This window comes from Diabrotica undecimpunctata, chromosome 4, assembly GCF_040954645.1.
Source record: "Diabrotica undecimpunctata isolate CICGRU chromosome 4, icDiaUnde3, whole genome shotgun sequence".
In the NCBI taxonomy this organism is placed as follows: Eukaryota; Metazoa; Arthropoda; class Insecta; order Coleoptera; family Chrysomelidae; genus Diabrotica; species Diabrotica undecimpunctata.
In genome coordinates, this window is record NC_092806.1 from 132,004,252 (window position 1) to 132,023,758 (window position 19,507).

Sequence of the window (19,507 nt, forward strand, 5' to 3'; positions counted from 1 at the left end):
GTCTGAATGGCCAATACCTCAGCCCAGAGGCATTTTCAAATGAATTCTGGCTGGTACTCTTTTATAGGGAAAAACCAGTAGGTTTCACAAATTGTCCTAATGCCGAAACTGTCAAAAGTACCGTGAGGTATTCTTTCTAGTCATTAGCGATTCTGGTATAAACTTTTTTCGAACCTTTTCTTACGATTACACATTTTTCTTTTGGTGAAAGAAAAAAAGCTGAATCGTCGCAAGTAAAAATTATTTTTGGGTCTGATAGACCTTCCTCCAAATTATTTGTTTTTAAATAGCGTGAAACTCTATCAAACCAACCTCTTACACTTTTTCTGTTCTATTTACCCAAAGTTTGGTCAGATTGTGACATATTCGATGAGAGAGCTGGCGAAAAATTTTCGTACCAATGACGACCTGGAATTCCGTCTTTAAATTTATTTGCTCGTTCTAGACGGCGAACTATTTCTCTGCAACACAACCCAACGGTTGATTTTTTGTTACAGGAAAACCAACAGTTTCTAAATATAGAATCCAATCTACTATGGTTTGTTCTTCAGTTCTGCAGTCAGGACACAGTGGGCCATACTTGTAGCACCTTCTTCATATTTGTTATGACTTTTATCAACTAGGGTGTTTTTTGGAATTTTGAATTCTGTGGATGCTTTTCCAAACGACATTCCATCTCGAATTGAATCCAATGCTTGCTGAAGAATTTCATTGGTATAGTTTTTTCTTTTTTTAGACATAGCTCAAAGTTTTTCTTGAATCTGGAAAGAAAACGTTTATAATATTCTCAGTCGGTAATAGGTCACAATATATATTTTTTCACCTACTCTATCACCGACCGTGAAAAAAATATTATTTTAGGAGACTACTTTTGAACATTTTAAAATTCATATATTTCATTCACGTTTAAAACAATGAAGTACCATGAATATGATTATCGTTTCCCGTTCAAAAACAGACGTTTGGAAATATGACACTTAATATATTATTCTATTTGAAGTAATTCTTCAAATAAAATACAATTTTGTTCAACTTTCATATTACTTCTTTTAACTGAAAATTACAATCTAGTCGGTCGGTAAATGCTCAAGTGAATCGTTGGTTTATTACCTTTAAGAAAAAAAAAACTATATTATGAATAATTTTCTGCTAAAATATTTTTAAAATTTCACAATTTTTAATGATTACACTCCCCTCATTCCGACCGCCCGGTCGGTAAAGGGTTGATTTTGAATTTTAAAGCACCTTTTACCGACCGTTCTTTAATTGTAAATAAATTTCATTTGGAGAAAATAATTAACCAACGAACACATTAAATCTTAAAAAACCGTGGTTTTGTGCTATTTCTTGATATAAAAGTGCAATACTAACCTTGATATAATAACAAACGCTTAATAATGCCAACACACATGCACAATGATTCTTATAACCTGCCTTATGGAGTCTTGCAACACCACTGCGAAATCCGTTAAAATTTGTCAAATTTGGCATTAGTCAGTGGCTGGATTATGTTTGTAATGTTGCCATACCTACGTTTTATAAAAAGAAACTGTTAAAAGTTTCAGTAGTTATATGACTTTTCATAATGCGTCTAATACTGAAAAAATTAATTGCAGTCGGTGATAGGAAATGGTCGGTAAAGAGTACAGTTACCTTACGAAAGTAAACTCTTTACCTTTAAAACGCATCTTGATTTTTGTCGATAGGACAGTTGCATCAAAAGATATCGAATTTTTACCGTCGAGCTGATACAAATTTTATTGAACATTGATTTCTCGCACGTAACTGACATTCAAAATCGACAGGCGCTTCAAGCGGCGGTCGTTTCTTAGAGAACAGTTCATTCTACATAAAAAGCGATAATAAATATTTTTGTTTAAAATTATCTTAGCTACATTTTTTGTTTAAAAAATGTTTTTCTACGGCGCACAGATTCTTGGTAAATCGTTATTTTTGCGTTTCCCCCCTCCCAAACGAGGGGGATTTTAGTAGAAGCCAAGTTGTAAAAGTGGTAAACTTTTTGCATCTTTTTTAGGGTTTCAAAATTATTATTCTGGGCAAAATTAAGCTTGTTCGTATGATTTTTAGAGGTTGAGTGGCATTTTCGTCTCTGACGACTGGAGTAGATAAGGAATAAAAAATGACTATTAAAAAATGTCTGCTCCCATTATTTAGGAAGATACAAAATACAGGACGAGTTCTAAATTTTCACTGAAATATCCATTCGATATAAATTTTGAACTGCGAGTTCGATTTGTCCCATATTTTGTCAAACGTTAAACTTCTACCCTACCACCTAATTACTGATTAAAAACTAAAAAAAATTAAGTCTGGTTTTAAAAATTTTACCTTGTAGATATACGGTGTTTAAAAATTGGACAGACACGAATTGGGGACCAAAATGAAATTCAAGCAAGCAATTTAATTGAACCCAGCCTATGAGAAATGTTCACCCAGGTAGTACGATCGGGTGTAACAATTCATTGGAGCAAGGTGTGTTAACTCAAGTAAAAACAGAAGTTACCCCACCGTGCTCCAATGCTCTAGACCATCCCTTTCCACCCTATAGCACTCTGATGCGCTATAGAGGCACAACAATCAGCCAAATGCTCTTCATGTGGAGGTCCTGAGTAATAGAACCCCAACATGGTTTCCTAACCGAATGCAAAAACTCAGGACAGCGCATCTCCGCTATATTCCTGTTATCTTACTGTGGCTTATCCGTATAATTGCTTACTTGGGCCTCAAGTCTCCGCTCTGAGTCCCGTCTCAGTTCGGCGACTTGGTGCTCAAGGGGATGGGCCCTACGTGCCCGGGTTTTGGGGTTTTTGTTAATTTTTTTGGTGGCCGAAGCCGGTTTTTGTTAGTATTTTTTTGATTTTTTTGGTGGCCGAGGCCAGTTTTTTGTGTTTTTTTTGTGGTTTTTTTTGTAGGTGACCTGTGGACAAAAAAATCGTAATTAGTATATAGTCTACATCATAATAAAGAAAATATATAAAATATTATACGATACCACAATATAGACTGTATCCTTGTGTGAGCAGCTGGGCTCACTGTGTACGAGGCGATATGCGATATTTTAGGTGATTTGAGCTACAAACTATCTTCCTTGTGTGAGTGTTTATGATTTTGGAGTTTCTTTTCACTCTGGGGTTTTGTATGGTTACGTTTCCCTTTGGGGGTTTTTTTTTCTCTCTCTGGTTTTCTTTTAGTCGACTATCTGTTGTTTAGGTCTTTTGTGCTTCCATCTGTGGAAAGCGTCATACCTCATTATCTCTCGTAGAATGTGACTGGGGTGGTTCTCTAATTCTGCGAACTTTATCCTGGCCTTTTCTTTCATTGTGTCAGTCACTCTGATTTGCTGTAATTCTCTGAAAAGGAATCTTTCAGCTACGTATCTTGGTACGTTTACCGCTTCTCTTAGGCTTTTGTTGTGTTGTGCCTGTATTTTCTTTTTGGTCGTGTTGCATGTCCCCATGCAAGTGGCCAAAATGAAATTTTAAGTAAGGGTTTACCTTTATACCTGAAAAAATCGCACGAATTGAGGACCAAGACTTCAAGAAGGTATAAAATATTATTAAAAGTACGAATCCCAATATTCGTAGATATTTATTGCCTATTTAAGAAACAATATTTTAAACTTAAAAGAGTTACACATATTTACATTTATTATTTATACTTTCTCATCGGAAATACAGGTTGGTAAACGCGGTTGGATTTGACGTCTCTTGTAATACATATTATTTCTTATGTAGGTAATGTCTTTTCTTGTCAAAGAATTCATTCACTGTTTTCCCTTATTCCTAACCTAACCTAACCTAACCTAATCTAGCGTAAACAATTTTGCGTTACATTTATTTACCGTACATACCACTTTTAAGCACTTTTTTTCACGATACTTATAATCATCCAACACAAGTAACGAGTTTCCCTTTTCATTTAAGATCATTTTAATTTCACTCATTTTGACTACCTTTCAAGACAGCTCAAAATAAACTAAATCTAAAATAATATTTTATTATTAAATATTTCCTTACTCATTAAAATATCGTTCGGTCCGTAATTCGGTGCACTTATTTTGGCTGTTCAGGTAGCGATCCTCAATTCTAGAACACGGTAAAAATTTTAGGAGGAGTTATTACAAATTACACTAATATGCAATTGAAATTGCATATTTATGTTCTTCCCACACGATTACTTAATATTTAATTAAAAAAATCTTTGACTAAAGTGACCTATACATTTCCAAAAATGTAACTTTTCTTGCAAAAATTATTACTATTTTCACTGGGAATAAGCCACCATTCTACTATAAAATAATTTTTTATAATAATAAGTTAAGTATCATTAGTCAAGTATTATTCTTCTTCTTCTTAACATGCCATACACCAAAGTGCGTAGGCGACTATCTCATTACTAGAATTCTGTTCTTGGCGGCGTGACACAGCTCGCCTGTATTGTGTATTCCTGTCCAATCTTTAATATTTCTTAACCAGGATAATTGTTTGCGGCCGGCTCCTCTCCTACCTTCGATCTTCCCTTGTAGGATTAACTGTGGTATTTCATATTTTGCTCTTCTCAATATGTGCCCAAGGTAACCAATCTTGCGTTTTTTAATTAATTTAAAGAGTTCTCTTTCCACGCCGGCTCTCTTAAGGACGTCATCGTTTCAAACTCTATCCACCCAAGGTATGCGCATCATTCTTCTTAATGACCACATTTCAAATGCTTCAAGTTTGTTGATAGATGTTTTTTTCAAAGTCCACGTTTCCATGCCATAAAGCAAGATAGACCATATGTAGCACTTGACCATTCTGTAGCGTATTTCGAAATGTAGGTTTTGATTACATAGGAGCGGTCTGAATTTCACAAAAGCTTGTCTTGCCATTTGTATTCGGGTTTTTAGCTCTTGTTGTGGATCCGATTAGTCATTGATTGTGGTGTCAAGGCATTTAAAAGTTTTCACGCGTTTTATGCGATCGTGACCTATGCATATTATCGGGTTTTCTGGAGGGTTTCTGCTAATGACCATATATTTCGTTTTCAAAATGTTGATTTTGAGGCCATATTTTTTACCTATGCTATTCACCCTATCAAGTAATAACTGCTGATCTTCCAATTTATCAGTTATAATCACTGTGTCGTCCGCATATCTTAGGTTGCTAATTGGTATGCCGTTCACCTTAATGCCTAATTCCGTGTCTTCTAATGCTTCCGCAAATATATTTTCAACATATAAATTAAAAAGCATCGGAGAGAGTATGCAGCCTTGGAGGACACCTTTCCGGATTTCAAATTCATCCGTATATTGGTCTTGATCAATCCTCACCTTTGCCATTTGGTTCCAGTATTATTAATCAAACTTAATAAGTTTGATTTTCATTTCGGAACTCTTTTCAAAAAATTTGTGTGTATAATGTACCTTGTGAATTTATTTTATTTATATTTTTGTATTCATAAAATATATTTTTTAAGAACGATTTCGGAAACGTCAAAATAGACTTATTTCAAAGTAAAATTGTAAAACTGCGAAAATATTAAATTATATATTTAATTTATATCTAATTAGACTTGGAAAAAAGTGAAAAACATGCACTAATTTACCCAAAAATATACATTAAATATGCATTTCTTTTAGAAAACATGCATCAAATATGCATTTTTTTTAGAAAATATGCATACTTTTAATGGATAGATACATTAAATAATGATACATTAATTAATGTTTATTTTAATAATTAGAAAACAATATAAATAAATTTAAAAACTAAGTAGGTAATTGTAATATACTAATTAATTGTAATGAAAGTAGTAGAAGCTTCAGAACAATATGAAGAGTGGAAAATTTCACTAGAAGAAATTGAAGCGTTTGATGGGATTTTGTATGCTCGTAGAATTTTAGGGCAAAACAGTTTTAGTCTGAAGAACTTGTGGTCAACAAAGTGGGGACCTCTGATTTTTTCAAAGACTTATATTTTGATTTATACATTTTGACATCCGGTCAACCAGACGCCAAAGACTTCAGGGCAATAAATTTTGTCTAATTTCAGAGGTTTGGGAGCGATTTATTTTAAATTGTCAATCATGTCATCATTTTATACCTAACGAAAACATAACAATTGATGAACAACTTTCTCCAACAAAGGCGAGGTGCAGATTTACACAATTCATTGTTAATAAACCCGATAAGTTTGGAATCAAGTTCTGGCTGGCTGTAGATGTAGATTCTCGATATCTCCTCAATGGTTTTCCGTATTTAGCAAAAGATGACACTCGTCCCTCAAATGAACGACTTTCTGACCATGTAGTGTTGAAGCTGATGAAACCCTACCTGAAAAAAGGACGAAATGTAACGACTGATAATTTTTTTTCTTCTATCCATCTTGCCCAAGAGCTCGAACGAAATAATACAACAATTGTAGGAACAGTCAATAGAATTCGAAGAGAAATACCAAAATCCTTAAAAAATAAGAAAAGTGAGCTGTTTTCAATATTAGCTTTCAAGCATAAACACTGCGTTGCAATTGGTTACGAAGAAGCAGGAAAGAAAAAGCCAGAAATTATAAAATTTTATATTCAAACTAAATTTCAAATGGCAAAAAAGTACACGGTAAAAGCAAGTTCAAGACGGTGGCCGTTGCAAGTTTTTTTATAATATTTTTTTGTTTTTTGGTTGGGGAGCACTATTCAGGACAGAAATTCTGTAGGGAGCACTTACCGTGGTGCACCTGAAACCTATATATGTGTCACAGAGAACGAGAGATATTAGATAGGAGGGGAGGGAGGGATATTAACCATTACATTTTCTATTCACTTTATTCATTTTTTTTTAATCGTAAACATAAAAAAATTTAATTACATATAACGAAAAACAATAATTAAATAAACACACAGATCCTATTTCTAAAATCTTAAAAAACGCAATGTCTTTATTATAATGTGAAGCATGAGTCTTCCTTGATTTGCGCACGTTAGTAATATCCGGTTAAATTTGGGATAACTGCAATGAAATGTCAGGTTGCGCATTCAGTAGACATCTTTTTTTGTTTTAGTGGCCACATTGGCAGAGAATGCTGCTTCACATAAGTATGTTGCTGTAAAAGGGAGAAGAATAATTTTATCTGACAAAATTTTAAATTCGTCTTTGAGTTGACACCAAAAATCTACTAGCGATTTACTTTCAAAATGTTTTTTATCGCAGAAACCCAAATTTATCAGACATTCATACTGCTGAGATGTTGAGGAAGCTGGGTTTTTTAACATTGCAAGGTATGGATCTGCACCCCAGATTTTTTCTTTAATTTTGTCGAGGAATCCTTCAGGAAAATAATTATGGAAGTTTTCAAGTAAATTTAGCAGATGAGTGTAGAATTCGTTAATGACAGATTCAGGTATGTCCAAGTCTTCAGTTCTTCTCTAAATTCTGTGATTAGTGGAAAGCAATCCAGATTTTTATTTTTCACCGATTCTGCACAAAAAATTAATTTCTTACTATATGCTTGTATTTTATCAATGGAGTTAAAGACAGTTATTGTGTTTCCCTGAAGTGAGAGATTAACTTCATTGATCTTGTTAAAAATATCTGTTAAATATTCAAATTTAAGTTCGTTACACAATGGATCACTAAAGGCAAAATTTCAATTAGGAAGGTTCTAACTTCAGCTCTCATTTCAAAGAGCCTAGCTAAACATTTGCCGTGAGTAAGCCACCTTACTTCCGTATGGAAAAAGACAAATGTATACCCCATGTCATCGCACATCAATCTAAACAGCCTTGTATTCAGTGGTCGTCATTCGATAAAATTAATTATCTTCATGGCTTCGTCCAAGACTACTTTTAAGGAAGGCGGCTTTTTCTTCACAGCGAGGCTATGGTGGTGGACGATACAGTGGCCAATGCTGCATTCCTTGACTTTTTCCTCTATTCTTGAAATGACGCCCGACGTTCTTCCAGTCATCGCCTTCGGGCCGCCTGTGCACATATCGACGCAGTTATCCCAGGTTATGCTATTTTCTGTGAAAGACCTTTCTTTTAACTTGAAAATTTTGGTGCCAGTTGTGTTAATTGTCAATGGTTTGCAAAAAAAAATTGACATGATATCTCACTGTTGCTTTAAGCCATCGATATGGCGAAGTTTTTTTTTCTACTGTTTAACCGTTTATTATCGCCATATAGCGGAGCACCTGTAGCTGTTGCGCGGAGCACTCGCTGCTCCGCGGAGCACAGTTTGGGAAACACTGTCGTACAACTAACTATAGGCCTAACGAACAGAGCTTCATCGGCAAATCAAGAAAACGTATTGAGTGCATCTAATTCTAGACAAAAGAGGAAGAGAGAAAGAAAAAGTGCAAAACATCATCTTGTTATAACAAAACCAGTGATTTGTGTGACAACTGTAAAAAAAGAATTTGTGGCAAGTGTCCAAGAACAGAAACAATTGTATGTAATCAATGCTTACAGTGTATGTAAATAACACTTTTTTATAAACAAAATGTTTATTATAAATCTATTATGTATTTTTTCAATAAATGTGTTTTTCAATAAATTTTTAGTTAATTGGAACACTCCAAAAGCAAGAAATGGTCAAATTGACCACCGCCGTCCTTGCAGGTAGGTCGCTTCAGCCATCCTTCTAGTGTTAAGCCTTTTAGAAAGCAGTCTCGCTGGTAATTTGTGACATATAGTTCTTTAAGACAGCAGACTCAGAAAACACAGGTTTAATTAAAATGAAAATATATTCGAAATAAATAAATAACAAAATAAAATTATGTTTCAGATAATATGTACAGCTGTGGTCTCTGAATTATTTATACCTTAATTTTTACATTGTAATACCACAGAATAATAAAACAATTGTTATTTATTCTGTGGTAATACTGTAAAATCGCAGTGATGTACGGATTTGCTAAATGTCAAAGTGCTTGTCAATAAAAACGCGTCCAAATGCCTAGACTGCATTTGAATCACGCGCAACAAACAAGAGCAATTGCAAAATCGAAGAACAGCAAAAGCTTCTTTCTGTAACTTTTATTTTGTTACATTTTGTAAAGTAGATTTATTTCGTTTTAATTTTTTAATTTTAATCAACCTATTCTGCCCGGGACCGCCACTTTAACGTAAAATGTGCATTTAAACGAGGTAAAAATTTAAAAAAAATCGGCTACTATTTAAGCAATATAATAAAATGTAAATGTCAATCTTAGCGACGAAGGTACCGACGGCTATATGACCCACTATTTAATACCTGTCGAATGTTTAATAAAGTCGAAACGAAAATACGATATGGTAATACACTCACACGCTATTCGAATGGAATGATCTGGGTAAAAAGTTTACAGATCAAACAACACTCGACCGGCAAGTGACTAATCAACACTTAGTCACAGAATGGATACCTTTCAGATCCAGGCTGGTCAGAGCTGCTACTAGATCAACATTATAGCAAAAGTGGTTGGCCTTCGGTCAATCTCCTATAGCCAGTGGAGTTTCTATTAAATCAGCACTTAAATGTGACTTAGTGGTCGAAGTGCATTCGTTCAGAGCATTGGCGAGACTGTAGCGGTAGCTGGTGACGACATCGTTATAACCTTACTTACACAGCTTGTTACCTTTTATCAGTGAACCAGAACATATAGAAATGGAGATTATTTAATAATTTCACATACGTGAAACGTCACTTGTATATCTCCACCAAACAGTTTCAGTTCTTCAAGTCTTCCATAAATATATTCGTTTATAATGGAGATAAAGCATAGTCTATTAGTTGATAATGATCATTAATTTAATTAACGAATTAATTAACTAATTATTCAAATTCAGAATCATATTAGTAAAAAGGGCATTCACTAATAATATTTATACTTAAATACCAACCCGATATTATTTCTCAATTGGCAGTAGATCGTCAAATTAAAATAAAGATATTTTATATTAATTTATCTTTTAATGGAATATAATGAAATCGAGATTTCAAATAGTAATAAACTGACAAAATTATTTACTTTAATTTAATGTTTTGAAATTCTCTAATCTATGTAATAAAAGATGTAATTAAAAGGTTAACGTGTTCCCTTTACTTTAATTGAGTAATAAAATCGACACTTTAAAATAAAATAAGCGTTTAAGATATAACGTTGCCGATATTTCTTGCAGTTTTTAAACTGTCGTTTATATTTTGAGTACCTTGGGAAAATAATAATTATACAGTTACGGTAAGCGCTAACAGAATCTCAAGTTATAAAACTATGAATGTCACATTTCTAATTTATAAAGTTTCACAACAGTAGAAATTCTGCTATTAAAAGTATGAAAAATACTAACTGAATCAACGTACAGGCTAAATAAGTGGAGGTAGCCAGATATGGCTAACTCTTAAGCTAAGTTAGAGGCGTAGGCAGAATATTAATGAAAAAATGACAAATTTATGATGAAATTTACCCACACAAAAAAAAATTAACTACCGGTACAGCACTTCTTCTCAACACAAGAACTTAATAACTGCCGTACCACGAGCCACTTCGGGATTCAAAAACTTTTACCTATATTTCGATGTTATTCTCTTCTTTATTGTCTACCAATTAGTTCTTCCTCCTCCCATCTTTTTCTATTCATCCCATTGGTCAATTTTAAGACATTGTAACATGTGAAAATTCTATCATAAATGATCATCTCATAAAGTTCCTCATGCACTTAGCAGCAGTTATAGTAATCCTGTTGATCAAGAGACTCCTGAACTTAATTTTATCGATGTAGATATAGACTGAGTCAATACCTGCTATAACAACTTCCGTACCAAGATTTTATCCCGCCCTGAAATTTTCCATATTGGAAGGTAGAAATTGGCCTAGTACCTGTTTAAATGTCCCCTGTCATTTCATGTTTACTGTTTCAAACTAATGAAATGGAATGGAAAATTTTAGTTCTTAACCCCTAACGGAGAGAAGTCCTTACAGTTCATGTCACGACCTCCCTGTTAGTGGATATTTAGGTTATTCTAAAACGTTGTCTGGCGTTAAGGAGAAATTCTATTGGCTGACGATGAGAAGAGATGTTCTCTGATACTGATACATTTGTTCTTGTAATGGAGCACAGAATGCAAATGGGTCCTTTGGGTAAACAAAAAACAGCTAATTTCCCTGAGCACGATGTACAATGCATGTGAACAGACTAATATGATATTAGGTATATAACATAATTTTTTATAATTTATTTATTCAGGGAAAAACGATACAATATACAATGTACTACATCAAAATCATTATAATTTTCTATAAATAAGTACAACACCAATTGAGTAATTACTATTTAAATGGAAATAAGCCACAATTAAAGGTTAAAGTACGTTTATTGACGTTTCAATTCCCACTTCGGAAATCGTTTTTAAAATACAAACATTAGTAAATTAAACAAATTTTGTTTTTTTGTTAAATTAAACAAATTTTTTCAAGACTATGGCAGCCATGAAGACTATCTGCCATGTATGACAATTTTTTCAGGTACATTTTGTTTTCAACAAAGCTACATTCACAAAAAATAAAATTTTTATTGTGCATAATGCACAATATAATTTGTATGTTGGTGACAATATATACTATGTTCAAGAATTTAAACATCAGAATATGTTTAGCATAAACGTCTAGATAGCAGTCGTCATCATCAATCAGCCAATCGCGTCCACTGCTGGACATAGGCCTTTCTCAGTTCTTTCCAGTGTTCTCTACACTGGGCCGCTTGTAGCCAGTTTCCCATTACACGTTTTATATCATCGTTCCATCTAGTCGGTGGTCGTCCTCGGCTTCTTTTATAGTTTCTGGGCCTTCATTCCATAATACGTCTTGTCCACCGTCCATCTTGTGTTCTGGCTAAGTGCCCTACCCAGTTCCACTTAAGCGTCGTGGTTCTTTCGATGACGTATTGAACTCTTGATCTTTGCCTGATTTGTTAGTTTGTTATGTGGTCTTGAAGGCTCACGTTCAGCATTGCACGTTCCATGGCTCGTTGTGTAACTCTGAGTTTATTCGCAGATTTTTGCGTGAGTGTTAAAGTCTCTGCTCTATAAGTTTGTACAGGCTAAACACATTGGTTATAAATCTTTCGCTTGAGACACATGGGAATTGAACTTTTTAGAATATGGCTTAATTTGCTAAATGCTGCCCATATCAGGCCTATTCGCCTCTGTATTTCATGTGTTTGATTGTCTCTGCTTATTTTGATCTCGTATCCCAGATATTTGTAAGTGTCTGTTCGTTGTATGGTATTATTGTCTATAGTTATATTTTCACTCATTACGAGATTTGTCATAAGTTTAGTTTTCTCAAAGTTTATTTTTAATCCTGCTCTTTCAGACAGACTTTTAAGCGAATGTATCATAGAAATTTGTATCCTGTAAGTTATCTGCGATTAAAACAACATCATCTGCAAACCTTGGATGATTTAATCTTTCTCCACCTATATTGATGCCCATATTTTGCCATTGAGTGTTGTTAAATATTGACTCTAGAGGTGCCGTGAACAATTTTGGTGAAATATTGTCTCCTTGTCTAACTCCTCGACCTAAGCTAAATTTTTCTGTGTCTTCGTGTAGTCGTATACTTAATGTGGCGTTCTCGTAGATGTTTTTGATTAGTGTCGTGTACCTGTAATCTATTCGGCTTTGATTTAGGGCTTCCAGTACTGTTTTAAACTCTACAGAATCAAAAGTCTTCTCGTAATCGACAAATGCAAGAACCAGTGGTATGTTGTACTCGATGCACTTTTCTATTAAGATCTTTATGGTATGCAAATGGTTATTTGTGCCATATCCTGCCCTGAAGCCTGCCTGTTCTTTAGGCTGATAGAAATCAACTTTAGGTGTTAGTCTCTTTGTTAAAATTTTCATAAAGAGTTTGTACATATGTGTCAAGAGGCTGATGGGTCTATAATTTTCTAATTTAGTAATATCGCCTTTTTTGTGTAACAAGACTATCACTGCATTGTTCCAGTCTTTTGGAATCGTACCCGCATGTAAGCATTTATTAAACAGTTCGCTTACTGATCTTATTAGAATTTCTCCTCCTGCTTTTATTGCCTCAATAACGAGTCCATCATCACCAGGCGATCGATGGTTCTTCATTTCCTTTAAAGCTGCTCTTACTTCTGACACAGTAATGGGCAAAAGTGTTTCCGATTCTTGATTTATGAGAGTATTTACTCGTGTCGGGAAATTGTCTTGTAGTCTTTGGCTGGTATAGAGGTCTTTATAAAACTCTCTGGTTATTTTCAGAATGCTCTGTTTATCTGTTGTTGCCTTTCCGTCTTTACCTCTCAGCTTGTATATTTCTTTTTTACTTTGTGTGAGTTTTCTTTTCATTATCTGTAAACCTTTGTTCTCTTCTACTGTTTGAGTAATTACATTAATATTATATATTCTTACATCTTTTCTAATTTCCGCTGAAATTCTTTTATTTATACTAGATAGGAGTAGTTAACGATTATCTACTTGGGCCTGTGAAATTGACTGCTCGTTTAAATGGTGCTGATTACTTACAATTCCTGCAAAATATTTAACCTGATTCATTAGATAATGTGCCTTAAAATATTCGGCAAAAATTATGGTTTCTACAAGACGGCTGTCAGGTTATAGCAGGAATGTACAAGACTTTCTTGCGATTATTGTGTTTGATAATACGTAAAGGCATTTGTTTATTCCTAAGAATACAAGATACTTAAAACGAATTTAGAAATAACTTTGGATTTTTTGCAAGAATTCGGCGTTCTCTAAGCAAAAGGGCAAATTTATACACAGAGACTAATGTTCATCACATCGAGCATCTTTTATAACTATCTACTCTTGGTACTTGTTCTTTTGTGTTAGTTTTATTCAACTCCAATAAATAGTTACTTTGTTTTTAAACCCCTTTAAAATTTAAAATTATGTTTCAATTTGATTTTTTACTTATTTTCCCAAATTTCTTTTACGAATTGTGTGCTGCATTTATTGAATTAAGGTACCTATTAATTTAACTTTCATGACGAAAAAACGAAAAAGTTTTAAATCGATTTTTCTAGAAAATGGTGTATTCTACCGACTTAAGGTAAGAGTACCTTTTAGTACTAGAATATCTGAAAATTTACCTCTGGAGCATAAATAATCGTACCAGTTTTCGTTTTTCTATGTAGAAGCGTTCTGTAGGTATTAAAAAAAATTAATTACAAGGCGTCATCTTCAAAGAGCTATAGCTCCCTTAGGAAGAATTTTTGGACTAGATAAATTGGGTTAAATTGTCTTAAAATTATCTGAGGAATATCCTGTCTTCGTTTGTCAGGAGAGTTTCTGGACACCCTGTAGTTTCAAGGATTAGAAATACCTCCTATTATATCTCTAGTTTTCTCTAATTTAAGGATCCCCATGTTACGTAAAGGACCACCCTGTATATATATATATATATATATATATATATATATATATATTATTTAGTAATATATTAACAAAACCGATAAGCTCGGCCCTAGTGAAAGTCCTAGTAGACTGAAACACTATCCCCTACTATATATAATAGAAGGATAATGATTGGGCTGATAACGACGAAAGTTGTGACAAAGTATAAAGAAGTGAACACACGTGCTGGTCGCGTGGACGACACCTCTCAAATGGCAAATCGGATGGCTATTTATTTTATGTCTCATTGTGTATTTACGGGCGAGTGTGTTGTTCGGAGTTCGGACTTACCTAAATGTAACTGAATCCCAGCGAGGGTAGATAGAAACATTTTTCATTTTATTTTTTATGATTAACTAGCCAGGTTTGTTTTAAAAGAATTTTACTATGATCATAATAATTGATTTGTATTAATTTTAATAAACGACATAATTATGGTACGGGTGGTAGCGGTAGATTTGAACAAGTCATCTCATACCGACTCAGGATTCTATAAATAACAGTTTTCCCCTTATACTCGAGAGCTGTGAGCGTTAACTGTTCCAGTAGAGGTATAGGTGACATCATATGAAAGTCATTTAACAAGTTCACTATCCTCACTGAGTCAATTGTACTGTGCTAATCCCCTTCTACTTCTTATTAAAAAGAACTTAAAAGCATTTCAAATAAGAACATCCAAGTTCACTTTTTATGGGTGCCTTCTCAAAAAATAATTCAAAAATGGCAAGAAACTTGGAACAACACTCCATCAAGGCTATACGAAGTCAACAAACATCCACATCTTTGAAAACCAAAAATAAAAGACAGAAGAGAGCAAGTGATACTTCCCCGTCTCCGTATCGGCCATACACGACTTACTCATGACTATTTATTACAGCACAAAATAAACCAGTGTGTGAAGTGTGCAACAGTGTTCTAACGGTAAAACCTTTTTTAATACAGTGTCCCAAATATAGCAGTGAACGACTCAAATATAGCATACCCAACTCCCTAAGATATGCCCTAGAAGAAAGTACAGATACTCAGAGACTGTCAACTACTTCAAAAGATCTGAAACACACATTGTAATACACATACATACTATTATTCTAAACTTATGTATATACGTTAATTGCATCAACTGTCACATTAATCTAAATACGCTAATGACATGAGAATAAAAAAAACCATATTGGTACACAGTACTATTTGTCAACGACAAACTGTGTATCTACATGGTGCACAGCATGCTGATGTAGTCAATTATTATATGTATCTGTACCTGTATAGATGCATAAGCTTAATATTTTATATGAAAATTTTAATCAGTTGACCTCCTAGACCAATTTTGGAAATATAGCCTATTATTTTTTGGCGAGGATGTTTCACAATAATACACTATTTAGTGTAAGAGAAAAGAATAATGAACTTTTCAACAGTCAAAGAATTAAATTAAGGAGACAGGCTGGCACTGACAATATTTAACCTGACTCTCGAATATGTAAGAAGACAGCTGTATATCATCATCATCACCCAGCCCTTTGCGTCCACTGCTGGACATAGGCCTGTCTCATTTTTGTCCATTACGCTCAATATTGAGCACTTTTCATCCAATTTCTTGACATTTTCTTGAGATCGTCAGTCCAATAAGTAGGGGTCTTCCTCTACTTCTTTTGTCTAACCTCGGCCTCCTTTCAAGCAACCTCTTCGTCTACCTTTTATTACTGATTTGGGCGACGTGTCCGGCTCAGTTCCTTTTCAGTGTGGTAACTCGGAAAATTACATCGGTAACTTCTGTTCTTCGTCTTAAGTCTTCATTTCTAATTCGGTCACGAAGCGATATACTCAGCATTGACCTTTCCATTTTCCTCTGAGCCATTTGCAGCGTTTTAGAAGTTGTAGCTGTCAGTGTTAAAGTTTCAGCACCTAAGGTCATCTCAGGCAACACACATTGGTTAAATGTTTTACATTTTAAGGAAATTGGTATGTCGCTATTAAAGATGTCTTTGAGTTTTTCATAGGCTGTTCAGGCTAGGTTTATTGTTCTTCGTAGTTCGCATGTTTGGCTGTCTCTTGTGATCTTTATTTCTTGTCCAGGATATATGTATTTTTCCACCAGCTCTACTTCGTTGTCTCCAATATTGATATTTCCGCTAGTTATTAGGCTTGTCATGAATTTTATTTTGGAGATGTTTATTTTAAGACTCACACTGGCACACACTAACTAAAGTTCGGGTAGCATTGTACATATCTCGTTGAGGTTGTCTGAGAACAAAACTATGTCGTCTTCAAATTTCAAATTTTTTAATCTTCTGCCGTCCATGTTCAGGCCTTTCTCTTCCAGTTAAGTTTTTTACAAGCATATTCTAGTACTGAGGTAAACAGTTTAGGCGATAAAGTATCACCCTGTTGGACGCCTCTGCCGATTGGGAAATGATCCGTGTTTTTATGTAGTTTCACCGACATAGTTGCGTCCTTGTATGTATTGCAAATTAACCTTGTATATCGGTAGTCAATGCGGCATGCTTATAGTTTCCAGTATTTTGTTAAATTATACTGTGTCAAAGTCTTTATGGAAATCTAAAAACGCCAGAATGAATCGTCAGACAGCTGAATATAGGAAGAGATAATCTCCTAACAAATAAATCAATACAGATTGCCACCTATGTCGTTGACATTAGCATTATGTCTCACAAAACAGAAGAGGCGGCCAAAATATATTCACAATTAAAAACAGAGGCATAAGAAAATAGACTAAAAATAAATTTTCATTAGACAAACAAGCTAGCATAGGCAAGAGCTTTAGGAAACACACGCACAGTTGAATTAGAGGACGATATTAAAACTGTAGAAATTTTCACGTATCAGAGAGTTGCAGTAAAGATGGATGGAACAGAAGAACCAGAAATTTACAGAAGAATAATAAAGCGAAACAAAGCTTACTTTTGACTCGCCCATGTTTTCCGCTCCAAAAACACACACTGGAAATCGAAAATTAGGATCTACAAAACTATTATTAGACCAATAATATGTTCTGGATGTGAGACATGGGTAATGACAGAAGACACAAAACGAAAGCTGGAAGTCTTCGAAAGAAAAGTGCTAAGGAAGATATTTGGACCTATTAAAAAAATGGAGTATGGAGATCTAGATACAACCATAAACTCTACCAACTGTTTAAAGAGGCACCGATCTCAGAATTTGTTAAACTTCAGATACTTTGATGGGCTGGTCATGTAGTTAGAATGGAGACCAAAAGATTGCCAAAAAGAGTATATATTGCCTATATAGTAAAATGCAGGGCGCAAGACCAAAAGAAAGGCCACTGAAAAGGTTGGAGGATGAAGTGGCAGGGGACGAGCAAAATTTGCTATACGTGGGACCTGGAGAAGATCGGCGCAGGACTGGCATGGTTGGAGGCATAGTTTGGAGGAAGCAAAGGCTCGATACAACAAATCAGACAATGTGTCTACACTTTTTTAGAGTTTGATGTGCATCTTTTCGACTCTATTTCTTCGCCACTTTCGTATAGTAATTTTGGCATCTTTCTCTTTTGTTCTGTAAAATGTGAAGATTTATATTTTCAGAACTTTTTGCTGTCTTTTTTGCTAATAGACTTTTTACCAACTCTTCGGGATCGGGATGGACAAGGTCAAATTAAATTAGTCAGGTCTGTGAAGCCATGAGTATCACATTGGTACATATACTATATTTGATGTATATTGCAAAAAAATACTATAGAAGACCCAAAATAATATAGCGATAATCAAATATTTAAATAAAAGGCTGATTCATCAAACAATACGGTATGGCCCCGGGGCCAATATATTGAGTTCCTCAAACAAGCTTATGGATATGATAGTGTGCACCATATTGGTGCACATAGCAGTCAACCTGTTAAAAAAATTATTTTATACCTTATGAAATTCATATAGTTGAAAATTAGATTGTTAATATATTAAAAAAAATAGTCAGTGTTACTTTTAATGGGGTGAGAGTCACTCAGCGCCATAAACATGATGCGTGGCCAGTGCATCTCAGCTCCATAATCACTTCGACTAATGAACTGACGATCATTAAACCCATAAACATAAAGCTGACGGGGATTTTCATATGTGTTACAACAATAAAAGTACTCTGTACTTTCATTTTAACCGGTATTATATTAATTTAACGTTAAAAACTGCTACTTTATGCTGTGGATCACGGGTCGCCAACCTATTTTGATATAAGAGCCAAAATTTTATGTTATGAAGATATAAAAAACACCATTTTTGTACATAACATTAATTTTTGCATTTTTAACCATATTTAGTGTTACTCTCATTTTAATGTAATCAGTACAAAATTAAGTAAAACTTATAAAGCTAATGCGATTTTTTAGGTTGTACTTGACTGAAAGCAGCTTAAAGTATTTAAAGCTGCTTTCATTTTAGACGTAGAAACGATCAGTATCACATCTAAATATTCATTGGTCAATTGAGCAATGATTGTTTTCTTAGTAGTTAAGGATTAGTAAAGTCTGCTCACACAGATATGTACCACCAAACATTACAATCAACTGCTGAGCAAACTTTTTTAATTCCTTGAAGTTAGGAACCAAGCTTTTGTAGAAGTGTATCAAGTTAGCGCTTTCCTTAAATTTTGGTTTGAGAGTGGTATTGCTTTGCAAATCTACTATGGTTCTAGTGTATGTACAATCTACAAAATGGTTTTTAAAAATCTCCATGTCACTCAGTTTGGAGTTGTATCAACACATTTTTCATTTTAGTGTTTTGCTATCCAAAACTCTCTCTAGCTTCGTCAACGGGTTTTTTTGTAGTTTATTCTTTCCTTAATATGCTTCATTATATAATATTAGTAGTAGTTTCATCTAAAATGATTTTACATTTTAATACATATCACATATCAACTTGTTTTTCCCTACAAACTTTTGTTGAGCTGATATAGTTTGCTAGTTTAGTCAATTAAAAAACAATCTCCTAAAATCCACTTATTGGAAAGCCCTTTAACTGGCTTTTCTCTTTAATATCAATTATATCTCGAATCTCTTTCCTAAGTTCAAAAAACCTAAGTGGCCATTATTTATTTCCAAGGTAAAACCTTGGCACG

The 19,507-nt window shown here is 34.1% G+C and overlaps 1 protein-coding gene across 1 annotated transcript in view; it reads right to left on the reverse strand.

Annotated features, from left to right (window-relative positions):
* Positions 1–533: 533 nt before the first annotated feature.
* Positions 534–19,507, reverse strand: part of LOC140438954 (uncharacterized) — a 72,062-nt gene continuing 53,088 nt past the window's right edge. Inside the window, exon 3 of the mRNA XM_072528590.1 lies at positions 534–698. Coding sequence (XP_072384691.1) covers positions 534–698 — 165 coding nt within the window. The remainder of the gene's footprint in view (positions 699–19,507) is intronic.